Source organism: Neolamprologus multifasciatus, chromosome 13 (genome assembly GCF_963576455.1).
Source record: "Neolamprologus multifasciatus chromosome 13, fNeoMul1.2, whole genome shotgun sequence".
Lineage (NCBI taxonomy): Eukaryota > Metazoa > Chordata > Actinopteri > Cichliformes > Cichlidae > Neolamprologus > Neolamprologus multifasciatus.
This window is the reverse complement of record NC_140451.1, coordinates 13748094-13762445: the sequence shown is the minus strand read 5'-3', so window position 1 is coordinate 13762445 and position 14352 is coordinate 13748094. Positions and strand designations below refer to the sequence as shown.

The 14352-nt window shown below is 42.3% G+C and overlaps 1 protein-coding gene across 3 annotated transcripts in view; it reads right to left on the bottom strand.

Annotated features, from left to right (window-relative positions):
• unc5b (unc-5 netrin receptor B) overlaps window positions 1–14352 on the bottom strand; it is a 53180-nt gene that overhangs the window by 3935 nt on the left and 34893 nt on the right. Inside the window, exons 4-14 of one of the 3 annotated variants that reach the window (XM_085181962.1) lie at window positions 14107–14210; window positions 11788–11968; window positions 10797–10964; window positions 9693–9857; window positions 7712–7744; window positions 3971–4162; window positions 3200–3541; window positions 3022–3109; window positions 2532–2706; window positions 2198–2437; window positions 1062–1211 (exon numbers count right to left, since the gene is read on the bottom strand). In XM_085181962.1, the coding sequence (XP_085038088.1) occupies window positions 1062–1211; window positions 2198–2437; window positions 2532–2706; window positions 3022–3109; window positions 3200–3541; window positions 3971–4162; window positions 7712–7744; window positions 9693–9857; window positions 10797–10964; window positions 11788–11968; window positions 14107–14210 (1838 nt within the window). Of the gene's footprint in view, window positions 1–1061; window positions 1212–2197; window positions 2438–2531; window positions 2707–3021; window positions 3110–3199; window positions 3569–3970; window positions 4163–7711; window positions 7745–9692; window positions 9858–10796; window positions 10965–11787; window positions 11969–14106; window positions 14211–14352 lie in introns of all 3 variants that reach the window. The other 2 variants (XM_085181961.1, XM_085181963.1) reach the window with 2 other exon arrangements.

Below are 14352 nucleotides of genomic sequence, written 5' to 3'. Positions count from 1 at the left end.
GTGTTTCCACCAACTGGGTCTCTGTGCGTTGGAGGATAATTTATTTCTAAATCGCACTGTCCATAAATTAGAAGCACTATCAGATTTTCTGTTTGTTTATTCAGAAACGGTTCAGACTGCAATCTTCCTGCGAAAAGAATGCAGGAGAGACTTTGAGTGTTTACAGCAGTCAAGTATGCTATAACATTTGTAAAATAGCCCTCTTATTGAAATGAAGCAAGATAACTGTTTTAGCTTGCATAGTACTGCTCATTATGACAAATTAAAAGGAAAAGCCTGAGCCTGAGCACCCCAATGAGTTGATCTGGTTGTTTTGTTTAGCTGTGGGAGGCATTTTACTGGTATAATTTTGCAGGCTACTGCACAGTATAAAGTTGGCATGAGCGATCAGCTTCATCCTTAAATGAAACCTTTCTATCCTGGTGGGAGTGGTCGGTCTGTGGATGACAATGTCCCCATCCTTATGGCATTAGAATGATTTCAATTATATGCCATGGTCATCACTATCATCGCTATCATCAGAGCTCAAGCCAACTGAACACCTATGGGAGATTTTGGACTGAGGTTTTAGACAGCTCTCGCCGCCACCATGATCAAAACCCTAAATGAGGGAATATCTTTTTAAAGAAGGCTGTTTAATCACTTCAGTAGACTGCCAGAGACTTTTAGAGCCAGTGCTCAGCTGCCCTGCAATTTAAAAAGACACCTTAATTTGTCACTGGTCTGTATCAGATTTTTTAAAGCTTCTGTGTTCTGTTCTCTTCTATTCACGTGCCGCCAGACTGGACTGATGGAAGAAACAAGTCATTTCACAAAGAACATGAGTGTGGTGGTGTTTCACACTTAAAACCACAATCATGAAATGTCAAAAACAGTTTAGATCTGCGACATCAAAAACCTAAATGCTGCAAATCTGCAATGCCTAATGATGTTGATGTGATAAGGTTATTTAGAAATCTGGTGAATATCAGTTGGATTCCAGGCATACATATAATATATGATGCATATTATGTATATATATATATGCATATATCTATAACGAGTCTGCTGCATTATGTCACCTGGTACTTGGCCAGAAGTTTGCTTCTCCAGTAAGTGTGGGGAATGTCGTGGATGGACAGTCGCAGATTGTGGTAGCTATCTTTGAAGAGCAGCGGCTTGGGATCTTCCAGCAAAACTCCACCCAGACTCCTCTCCAAATCCAGCACCTCCTGCACAGAAAGCCATAGAAGACGGGCTTAGGGCTTTATTTATTTGGTTTTAGCGCGGGCTCATCCCCTCGCATTGCAAGATCATGCTTTCAAAAGATGCCTAATTAAAATGTGTCCAAATGGAAATGCTCTAAGCTAACAGTTTAAAAGCTGTTTGAACTTTTCCAGCCAGAAATCATGCAGCAGGATGCCAATATACTGCACACAGCACACTCGTGTTTACTATCCTGGCTGGTCTGAGAGAGGAAAAATATTTTTCCACTGAATCGAACGGTCGCTTTGTGTTTGGTATAGTTTTTGCATTTTGCTCTACTATTTTGAGCCGTTGCTTCCTGCGGGACATGAAAACTCAATGCATTGCACCAAATTTAATTTGGAGAAATGAGATGGATCTGCAGAGTTGAAAGGGGATGGTACTCCTCTATCGCCCAGAACCACTATGGAAATAAGTTATATTAACTTTTAATGTTTTTATTCCGTGACATGCTTCAATATAAAACACCTTGTCTATGTTATTTTCTATTTATAGTTCATTTAATTTTATTTCTTGCTATGCTTTTTGGTTTTGCATGTCCAAGTCTTACGCAGGATCTTTTGTGTTACATAATTTTTTTGCTTCGCATGTCTTCAGAGTCGTGTTATATCTCTCTTTAGTGACATAATAAACTCAAACAAGGCTATTTTTCAGCTTATCTGATGAGTATTTATTTATTTTTAAGTTTACACACCTTTGGAAGTGCCACTGTATATGTGTATGGGTACCATGTTTTGCTAAGGAAATAAAAAACGTGGAATAAATAAGACCTAATTAATTTTGGAATGTTTTTGAGTATAGGAAAATGCTTCGGGAGAGCAGAAAGACAAATGAATAGAAAGCAGCAACAGAAACAGGAAATCGCAGGCAAGCAACGGGGCGAACGGATTAAAGTGCACACGAGGAGACAGTGATATAAACCCACACAGATGCATAAACATGAGAGCAGCACCTTGAGTGCATGTGGGGTGTCATGGATACAGTAGATCCGGAGGCTGTAATCCAGGGATAGGCATGGTGCGCGGGGGGCGAAGAGAGCCAGCTGCAGGCGCTTGCAGGCAGGCTGTGGAGGGCACGACTGGCCCACAAGGCCATATGTTCCTAGCTGCTCCATGAGAACGTGACAGCACTCCTCCTCCAGCTGCAGGTAGCATGGGGACGACAAAGTCTCCTCCCCTACAGTCAGCACCTCCTGAACAGGGATAAAAGGAGCAATCAGTGACACGAAAAAGAGCAAAAAAAAAGGAAGGCATTCATCATTTGATACCAGCGTGAGGCTCTCTCACCTCCCATGCTCCTTGATGCGTTTGCGTTTTCAGTGTGAGAGTCCAGTCAGGTGTTGGCGTGTCTAGCTGGGCACAGTGTGGCAAAGTAAGGACAACGGGGCGATTCAGCAGCATACCAGATGGACCACAGCTCACCACAGGACTGAGTACAGTCTGACTGCCCTCAGAGGGTAACCTGTAAATATCATACACATGCGCACGCTTCATTTTTAAAAGAAAATGGCAGATATGTTTGGAACATGCTAACTTAAATCAAACACCAGGAACTACCCGCCGTGGTGAACCCTTACAAATAAGGGAGCAGCTGAAAGTAGCTTCTTCAAATTTAAGTTAAAGGCTGGGACAAGTTGTGGATATTTTTATCCTCAGAAGTGGAAGCGAGTCTTGCAACGGAAAGTTTTCTAATTGAGGTGAGACTAAGGTCTATTCTGCCTTCTATGTGTGAAACAGATAAGAGAAATAAAGAACTAAAAAACTGAGGGGCACTCACGTTGTTTTGTCCCACTTGTTGATGATGAGGTACATTTCATAGAACTTCCCCTGGGGGATTGTGCCAGGGGGGACCAGCAAGCTTACACCTAAAAAAGAGAAGGGGGTCATGACTTATCATGTCTTCAATGCGTCTAAAGGTGTCTTCAGTTAACACTAGCTACAAATCAGCTTTGTACCTGTATTGGGAATAGTGAGGCGTCCTCCTAGATTTCCAAGCGTGGCGCTTGTACTCAATCCAGCCTCTCTGGATAGCGTGTGGGTGTGATACTCTCGCTCTCTGCCCACGGTACCCACTGACTTTAAGCTGAGGATCTCTCCGTCACCTGAGCTTATGTCATTGGGAAGCTCCAGGGAAGAAAGCGTGGAGGAGTTATACACCTTGATTTTCAGGCTGGGCAGGGGGTCCAGCAACGGAGAGGTGGTCATGGGGATTTTGTGGGGGCTGTCGTTGACCCCTTGTTGGAGGGAGAAGAGCGGCCCGCGGAAAGCCCCCGCTGTGGCTGTCAGATCTGGAGGAGCTGAGGGATGTAGAGGGTGAGGGTTATCTGTGGGTACGGGAGAAGAGAGGAGCTTATCACTAGAAATGACACGAGCAGGGCTGAGAGAGCCGAAAGTGACGCCAGTGAAATGGATTAATGTTACTAATTAATATTTGATGGCAAGAGCAAGAGAAAGGACACCATGACGAATGTTTAAAATGTTTAAAATGTAAAAAATGTAACGCAGTAAAGAATGGAGAGCTGACTGAGAGGAGATAATGGCATAAGAGAATTAATTTATGGGATGATATAAATAGCAACGCGATGATAAAAATGAGCAGGGACAGTGTTTCTATGAAAATAAGAAAAACACGAGAATAGCTGTGGGGAAAAAAGGAATAATGCAAAAAATAATTGAGTGCAAATACCTGCCGACTCATGCGAGTGTGCATGCGTGTGCAAACTCACCCTGTCTGGGAGGTTTGTAGTTGCCAGGGTGGAACGCGGTGGTGAGAGCTGATGAAGAATCGGTGATGTCTCCGTGGAGATGTCGGCATCTGCGGCGGTATGCGAGCACTCCCACGCACAGTGCCATTATTACGCTCAGCGGCAGGGCCACGAGAACCGTGTAGACTGCTACACCCATACCTGGAGCCAGGGCTGAAAGAGGGACAGAAAGCCAAGACATCATCAAGAGACTCAGATGAAAACACACATTTACATCTGCAAGGGAAAACCACGAGGGAAGGAAGCATAATGTATGGCATATCATCTGATTTACTACATGCTGTAGAGTAAGCAGAATAAATTAGTCATGGAAGTCTAAGTTAGTGCTGAAAGCATTTGCTGATTAATTCATTAGCCCATCATCAGACTAAAAACAGAGTCCTGAACATAAAAAATATATATATAAAAAAAATATTATATAGCTCGACAGGGGCTTATATAGCTGTAAATCCAATTTGTTTGGGGGGTCAATGTATTGAGTGGGGTAAAAAATAACCTTCCTAGAACTCAAGAAATGACCTCTAATTAGTAATTAGTAACATCTGTTATTAAAAAAAAAAAAAAAAAATCAGATTTACCTGTGTTAAAATAAATTAATTTGTGTTTTCAGCCTTTTTAGATCAGGGCTGGCATAGCTGCCCACTTTTTTAGGTACGGCTGTTCAACTGTTCTTTAATGTAAATATTTAATCAGCCAATCACATGGCAGCCACTCATTGCATTTAGGCCTGTGGACATGGTGAAGATGACCTGGTGAAGTTCAAACTGAGCCTCAGAATGGGGAAAAAAGGTGATTTAAGTGACTTTGAATGTGGTATTGTTGTTGATGCCAGAGGTCAGAAGAGAAGGGTCAGACTGCTTTGAGCTGATAGGAAGGCAACGCTACTCAAGTATCCACTTATTTCAACCAAAATTTGCAGAAGAGCATCTCTGAACAACACGATGAACCTTGAAGCAGATGAGCTACAGCAACAGAAAACCACACTGATACCACTCCAACAAATAACTGAGGTTACAATTCACACAGGCTCACCAAACTTGGGCAATAGAAGACTGAAAAAACATTGCCTAGTCTGATGAGTCTCAGCATGGATCCATGCTGCCTGCATCAGTGGTTTAGGCTGCTGATGGTGGTGTAATGATGAGGGGGAGATTTTCTTGGGACACTTTGGGGCCCTTAGTAACAACTGAGCACTTTTTAAACACCACAGCCAACTTGAGTATTGTTGCTGACCATGTCTATCTCTTTGTGACCACAATATATATTTCAATATTGAACAGATCTCAGATCTGGTGACAGATCCAGTATAGCTCCTTTGGGATGTGGAGGAACGGGAGATTCACATCATGGATGTGCAGCCAATCTTGTTTAATCTATGCAACGAAGAATTAAAGCAGTTCTGAAGGCAGAAAGGTGTCTAAACTGTTATTAGTAAGGTGTACCTACTAAAGTGGCTGTTAATGAGTCTAGTTAGTTCGTTTCATTTCTCTTTAAAACAGCACTGGCACAAATTGCAGACCGACTCAACGCTCTAGTTGCTGCACTTGAATGACCTCCCCAGCATGATTATGATGTAACAGATGGGGCACAAAATACTCAGCCCGCATACCACATGAGCTAAAGTCCTAAGCAGCAGAGGCTTGAGCGCTACTACCCGACAGGACCCCTACTGCATGCTATTGCATTTACCCGCTCCCCCTCCCCGTCTATCTCAATTTGCACCGTCAAATCAATTGCCCCAACCCCTAAAAACCACCTTAAAAACAGCTTTTAAACATGCTATAAAGCTTCACAGAAAGCTGATTAAAGGGTGTATCGACTAGAGTTACGGTCATTTTAGTGATCACTGTACTATTACAGCTCAACATAAACATGTTGTCCAGGAAACTGAAAGAGATCAATAAATATTGAAAAGCTTCAAAGAGAAAATACTCCACTGATCTGATATATTAAATCACCATACAGGCCATTATGTGACCAGTAATTGCATTGTCTTTTCAATGATATGATAAAATTGACTGTTTCTGCAGTCTGAGACTTTAATCCCCTGTTATAGTGTTACTTTCCATAAAAAAGATAACAGTGAGCTGCATGCAGTAAGCAGAGGAAAAGAGAGCCCCGGTATCTGAGCATATGCAGATACTCGGAGTATCATTGGTATCAGGGGAGAAAAAGATGGATTTATTCATACCTAGAAAATCAGGCAGCTTAAGCCTCGTAGCTTTCGCTGAAACTTAGAAATGAATTTTTACACGGAGCAAAGCCTGTGGATTTTCTTGCCCATCTGTTCCACTGGAAGTGCATTAAAATGATGATGATTATGAGGAATGGGTCCAATAATTGTTGTGGCTTTGGAGTACTTGTGGACATTTTGTTGTTTTTAAAGACATACTTTAAGATTGCTTCACTCTGGTCTGCCTGTCACTATGCACCATGTAGTCAGTTTAAATATAGAAATCATCCCTGAAAGGCCCATTAATAAACAGCTCCTCCAGGGGGTGTTTGGCCCTAACTTCACCTGTTCCCCACCGAGCTCCGGCTGGGTGATTGGTTGTGACTGGTCAGCAGGCTCGCCACAGCCAGACCCAAACCAGACACGTGAGGGAGTCGCGCCACAGTAGCAAAGAAGAGAAGACAAGGAGAGACAAAGAGGAGCAAAAAAAAAAAAAAAAGGAGAGGGAGAAGGAGTAGACGGCCTAGATAGACACACAGGAGGAGAGAGAGCTAGATGAGAGGCAATTTGGCAAAAAAGACAGGAAGAAGTTAGATAAGGTTGTGATTTGTAGAGAGGACAGAGGTATTATAAGTGTGTTGAGGAGGGGAGAGGAGATAAGGGTAGCAGTGCTTTAGGAAAGAAGACAACCAAAGACACTACAGAGCAGCGGTTAGAGCTGAAGAGAGGGTGGAGGATAAGAAAGCCGGAGGCAGGCGGGCTGTGGAAGAGGAGAGCTCCCATGCTCACGTGGCGCGATTGAACCGAATCGGACAGCCGTCCACACTTATTACCAGAAACGGAACAATAGCGAATTAGGTGCATTACTAAGGCTGCTCTCCCCTGAGTCCACATCACATTGAGCTGGAGGAATTACCATCACTTCAAATGTAAACTATATCACAGATTAACTGAGAGTCAGACAGAAATCAAGGGCTTTTCTCCAGCGAGCGCTGTGCTTCTACCACACAGCCTATGGATCAAGGAGTCTCAGCTTAGAGGCATGTCATTTTGCTCACTTCATAATAGAGTTGTCATGACGGAGTAGCTCTCGCTAAACCATTCTGGGCAGTATGTGTAATTACACCAGCATTTTGTAATCAGATACTGCTTTTTCTCTCTCCCCCCCCCCCCCCCCCCCCCCTTACGATCAGAATAAGCTTCTGTACAAAAGATGAGACGTGCTAGGACTGAGTCAGCTCTGAAACCAATGTTACACTTAGTCAACACACTAGACAAGCGTGGATAACAACACTCACAAGCAGGCTGGACAAGAAGGTGAGGCGTGTCTACGCTGAACGTGATGCAAGCTGACATAAAAGCACAGACAGACAGGCAACACAAAAAGCTGCACGCATTCAGCCCCACGTGCTAACGCAAGATGTTAGGAGTCCTAACCTGCGTGAGCAGAGAGACACACGACACACACAACGCAAAAGGCAAGCGGCGTGAAGCGGTGACAGAGCAAAGTCATGGGAAGGTGGACTTACGATGGCTTGCATGTTCAATAGAAATCTTTTTATCTGTTTGAACAGGAGAAAGAAAAAAAAAAGAAGAAAAGAAAAAAAAAACATAATGTAAAAAATGGGTGGACTGTTTTGTTATGCAAATGAAAGATGCAATAACATAATACAAAGCCAAAACAGGAACGTAAACAATAGCTCAGTCTGTGAACATAAAATGCATACTACAGGCAAGAAATTATAAATTCATATTAAAAAAACAAACAAACCTCTTCTAGAAATGTGCAAAAATGTGAGATAAATTTCAGCATAACTGTTTATTTGTGGCACGAGGAAAAATAACATGCTGAATGAAATCAGTATCATATGGATGAGGCTGCTTCAGAAAATGAACCAGGACTCGGCGGTTGTGTGGTACATGACTGACACCAAGTAGACTGAAACCTGAATGTTATCCTCTTCATCCTATGAGGACAAAAAAACCATCTCCGCTGACGGGAACAATCCTTCCTACGATAACACCGGCGTGAATCATCACTAAGTGGTTTGAGGAAATATGGAAACCATCTTTCAGGATTGTGTCGCTGACTAGATCTCAAATCAAATAAGCGTCTCTCCGTGGCATCATCAGAATGCACAAATGGCTTCCCCAGATGCTGCCATTTGTCCAATTGCAATTAGAATGTACCAGGATGCGATGAAGATGAAGGTTTGCGGTGTCAGAGCATTTGCACATTTACGACTCGGGGTATTTAGCCGATCCTCGGAGGGATTAACAATGCGTGAGCTAAAGAGTGAGCGTCTGATTTCTGATTAAAGCGTGCGAGGAATGCAAAGAGCTCTAATATCATCAGGTGTGTTTGTGACCACAGGATAATCATAAATAATGTGCTGGGAACATGAATAAGTCAGTCAGTAACTTGTAGTTTGCCGAGTGACACATTTACAGATTTTCGACAGCACAGTGCTTCTCATCCTCGCTCCCTGTCAGAGTCACTCGAGTGCTCGTTTTTTTTTCCCCGATGGCCTCCTTAGAACGCCGGGCTACGTGCAGCTGGATCGGACAGCAGCGTATTCCATCTAAAGTGGGTGCTCTGTGGAAGCTTGTTTATGGCAGGACTCGTGTGTGTGTGGCTGACACGGTTGACGCTTAGCATTGCTTTGAGTGTGCATTTGATCCCCCCTGCGACACACACACCTTCTGCAACCCCGCTGCACGTGCATTTAGAAGGTTTGTCTCTGCATGCTTGGGCATGTTTGCATCTCTGTGTGTGTTTTTTAAGCGTGTGCTTGAATGTATCTCTCTCGCCCTGCCTTTTGTGGATGTGCATCTCTAAGATTCTAATGCGCTGTCAGCTGGATTCCTCCCAGCTCATCACGGGCTGCACATTGGGTGTCAGCGCGAGTCTGACTCACTCTCATATGCTCTTCCCTGTGCTAATTTTTCGACTTGGCTGTGTCATGCTCGCTTCCCACTCCACGCACTCCCTTTGCTTAGATTTGCTCTATCTTTCACTTTCCCCCCCCCCTCTCTCTCCATCTGTGGTTCTTTAGATGTGGATCAGTTGCCTGCTCTCCTCGTGAACCTGAATTTTTCCTCCTGAAACATCTGTCTGCGATTTCCCTCTCCCCCCCTTTATATCTCTCACCATGTTGCAGTGGCTCAACGCCTCGGGAATACAGTTCCTTACAAAATAGCTTTGAAATACAATACGTCTTATAAAAGTGTGAGCAAAGAAATCGCCGCCTGCGAGATCAATTCAACAACCGCCTGAAGGAGAAATTATGCTGTTAGGGAAATGACCCCTATGGATACATCAATAACACCATCTTCTATCAACTATAAGCATCAGTGAGTGAATTCAACAGATGGCGGTCCCTATTAAAAGGCAGGGGGAGAGTATTAGGTTACATTACATACATGAAGAAATACACATATATATACATAAGCCAAATATTTACCCAGCTTTGATTTTTAACATCTAGTTCCAACGTATTGGACACTTACTTCTTGCACATAACCCCTCAGTGCAGTTCTTGCTCTCCATCATGCTGCCACTGCAGTGCTTTCCTCCATTTATGGGTGGGGGGGCTTGACACTCTCGGCTGCGCCAGTGGGTGCACTCTGTCCCACAGGCGGACCACTTTGCCCACTCAGTCCATCCTCCATCCACTGGAATGAAAACAGAGATGTGAGTCACTTTACAGTAAGCCAACAGCAAAACAGTTTAATCGTTTCGGGAGTTGGGCATGCTGTTATAATGCAGTCTGATGCATATGTAATGGCCTGAAGTGCATAATTTAACAATTTTGCACAAAAAAAAAAACAACATTCTGTGCTTTGGAGTTACGGTGGTCTAGACAGGATGTTATGTGACTGTACAACATTGCACTGTGTTCCCAGTGCAGGCACCTCTTAACAGTGAAGCCACGGCTTTTGCAAGAGCAAACACTCCTCTGTCCTCTTTGGGAAAAGGTATGATGGAGTAAACAGTCGTCTGGGTTTCTCTAACAGGGACCACAACCTCAAATATGATCAGACAATGTTTATTCAAATTGAATGGTGAATGGAGAAAGCAAAGATCTAGGCCTGGTGTCTAATCAGGTACTTAGACTCGATTGCATTAATCAGGCATCCAGTAACACTGGGAGGATTTCTTTAAATCATGATTTGTCTTTCAATGAGCATCTTAAACAAATGTTAAGGTCTGCTTTCTTGCATTTGCACAATATCTCTAAAATTAGAAACATCCTGTCTCAGAGTGATGCTGAAAAACTACTTCAATTCAATAATTCATCTAATTCATTATTGTCAGGCCACTTTAAATGCTCCCTGAAAAGCATTTGGTTGATCCAAAAAGAAGAGCTTTTTTTCTCCAATACTGGCTTCTCTTAACTGTTAAATCCTGAATGGACATTAAACTCCTTCTCCTCAGATACAAGGTCTCGATGAATCAGGCCCCATCTTATCTTAAATACCTCATAGTACCGTATCACCCCAATAGAGCACTTTCAGATAAATTATCTCCAGCTGAGGAACAAAACTGGCAGCTGTTTGTTTACTTAAAGTCTGAACATTTTAGAAATCAACAAATGAGTATCTGGTCTTCACCTGGGCATAGCGTGGTGCAAGTTACTCTCTGCACCGGCGGGCCCTCACAGAAGGCTCCTCCGTTCAAAGGGGCCGGATTGGTGCAACTGCGTGTCCGACGCTGCCAGCCACGCCCACAGCGAGCGTTGCACTCCGACCACTCCGTCCAAGAAGACCAACCTCCGCTCACTGAGACGCACAAAATGAGACAAAGTGAGCAAGTCTGAAAGTTAATATGTGGATGATTTTTAACATTAATGACAATCACTTTATCAACTCTTGCTATTATATTTAACATACATATCAGTGAGTGATGGTCAGGATCACCTCCTGAGGTATATTTACTGAAATCTGTCTACCACACTTACACCAATCAGGTGCAACATTAAAACAACATGCTTGATATTGTGTAGGGCCCTGATAGGAGATTTGATTTTTCAAAGCTGTACATTGGCAGTGGATGCTTGGGATCATGTTGCTTGTAGGGTAAAGCTGTGCTCTTGGTGCATGCTGTGGGTGCTCGATTTAAGTATTTCTTGTGTGCATCGTTCACTCTCCTGCTGGGGAGAGGCTGCTGCAGTTGCAGAAAGTGGAGTTGCTTGGTCTACAGTAATGTTGGTAATAATATTCTAATGATCATAAAAGTAAAAATAATCTAAACGCATCCAAAGATCAAAAGTTTACTAGCAGAACTTTAAACTTTTAACTGCGTTTAAGTGCTAACATACATCTACTGAAAAAATTCTACCATTAATAAAGTTTACTGAGTATTAAAGATTTACACAAGAGGGGCTAAAATTACAATTCATTGTTTTTTTTCAGTCAGTTATTGCTCAGCATATTGAATCACTAAACCAAAGAACCAAACAGATGATTCTGATAATGGCTACATGTTGTCACAAGTCTCATTCATAACCAGCATTTCATAGTTTTTTTCTTTAATCCAAAGCAAACATGTGTCATTAATGTGAGGAGGTGTGAGGTGTGGAGGGGTGCGAAACGGATGTGTTACCATAAACGATAAGCGTAGCTGTGCTGCTGCGTCTTTTGGCAACCACATTTCGAGCCACACAGGTGTAGTTAGCCGTGTCCGAAAGTCTGGCCTGCTTGATGATCAGATCGTGATCAATCGTGATCAGAAAATTGGAGTCCTGCGATGGATCAATGACGTCCTCATTTTTCAGCCAGTCAACCTGGAGACAAGCAAGAATAGGCCGACACATACCGCTGAAATAAAGATGAGGAAACCTCAAAAAGGTTATGAAAGTTATAATTATCCAACATAAAAAATAAATAAAATTACAAATCAGGTGCTTCACACTCACAATGAGTAAATATAGAAAACAAGAAATTAGCTCTCACAGTCTCAGATGCTCGATGTTATTTTAGTTTTGACTCAAATGTTGGCAGGTATTTTTTTTTCACATAAAATCAGCAGGTGTGCATGCATAAATATGAGTCATCTCACCACGCACAGAGCCATTCAGTAAACACGGTAAACCTGCAGTGTATCAAGCCATCTCAACACAAAGTATTGATCAAACACGCAGTCAAAATGTGATTGTTTTTGCCAAGCGAAAACACAAATTTGTTTCTTCTCTCGAAAAATGTCTTTCATTCACTTTTATTTTGACTAATTTTTTGCCTTTTTAATGGGCAAAAATCCATAACTAACTGATAACATTAACAAAATTGGTATAATTTTATAATTAAACCAATTTGCTTTTATTTTGAAATTTACGTAACGTGCTTTTTATGTCAAAATCCTCCTGGTTAATAGGTATCTAAAAAGAAAAAGACAGCTTTTACAATACAAATGTGGGTAAAATAAGCAATTCAGATACAAGGTTTTACAGTTAGACTAGCTTGGTGTTAAAACATGACACAAGCATATTTCTTTGCATGTCAAAATGTCAGCATCTCGCCCTTTACTTTCTTTCCTTTTGTTTTATGCTGTTGCAGATTGCACAGCATAAATTCTGAAATCAAAACAACACAACACAAAAGGATTTGAGCTGTTTATTGCTCATCAGAATCAAGAAGAAAAATACGAGTGTGAAAGTGTTGAAAAGGCTACAGAAGAGGAACAAATCAGCCCCCCTATGAAAAATTCATTCTTTAAAAGTATTTCCAAAGTGCCATTAAACAGAGCAAGGAATTTTTTAACACAGCTTTTCCAAACATGCGTGTCTTTGTTTGGATGCTTATAATATTTTACTTTGCACATGAATACGATTTCTATTCAGAAAACACAAAAACTACCAGGGTCAAAATGATTAGCTCTCCCGATGCTAATGGTCAATTGTGCGTCCTTTTTGCTGCATAACAGCCTGCAGCCTGCAGTTCAGATTTCATGGTCTTCTGGCATGGACCTTCAGTTCACCCCACAGATTTTTCATTAAGATTCAAGTCAGGGTTTTGTGCAGGTCAGTCAGTAACGTTCACTTTGAGCATTTGGAGGTAGTTCTCTCTGAAGGTTTTCTTTCAAAATCTTCACATATCCATTTTTCTTCCTGATTCCTTCTATCGTGTCAAGATTCTTACTTTCAGTCATACTCAAGCATAATACTCCCACCACCATGTTTCACAATGGGGTCACTGCTCTTTGGGTTGCATGTCTCTCCTTTCTTTCTCCAAACATAAGCAGCGCTTCTGCGGTTAAAGCGCTCCAGTTTCATCTCATGTTCCTGACGTCGCTAAATCATTCACTAGTATCTTGGCAGTTGTTCTGGGGTCTTTAGACTCATCTCTCACTACTTTTCTTTCCAGAGGCTTTGAAATCTTTTGCTTCCTGCCTCTGTCAGGCTTGTTCTGTACTGTATGGCTCGCTTTGAATTTCATGATCATACTTCTCCCTCCAGTTCTTGACACTTGGAAATGCTGCGATAACTTTGTAAATCCATCTCCTGCTTTGCGAGCATCAACAATTCTTTTTCTTAAGTCTAAACAGATTTCTTTTGTTTTTGCTGTGATGCTTTCTCAAGTTACAGCTCAAACCCTTGCTGAAGTTTTTATGCTGTGTGTAAATTGGACGATAACCCTTAGTTTTGTAATACGCCTCAATAAAAAGGTCAGTTTTTCAGCAGGCTAATAATCTTGGCTTTTATCACTTTTTTCTGAAATAATTCTGTTATTGTGTGCAAATAGAGATAATTTATGCTCTCTAAAGAGAGCTGGTATGTGTAGAAATGCTGTAATGTTGAAAACCCTGTGCTCTTTTAAAAAAGTACTTGGTAAAGTTTTGACAAAGACTTTAAATTTCATAGGGGGGTTAAAAATTCAGTCCTCATCTGTAGGTGATGAGAGTGACGGTGGGGAGAAAAGCATTTACCTCGGCAGCAGGCATGCCCTCTGGGGGGCGACACTGCAGCAGCACCTCCTGCTCAAGACGCACCTCCCGCCCCAAAGGCTCCTGTTCAAAGTTTTTTCTCAAGTCTACAGAGGGCGACACACATGCAGTCAGCAGTTAGTGAAGGCTGCCCTGTGACAGCAGAGAGTGACACTCAGTTTATCTCAGCGACACTGCCTGTCACACACACACACACACACACACCAGGCAAAGCCCCCAAAAGCCTCA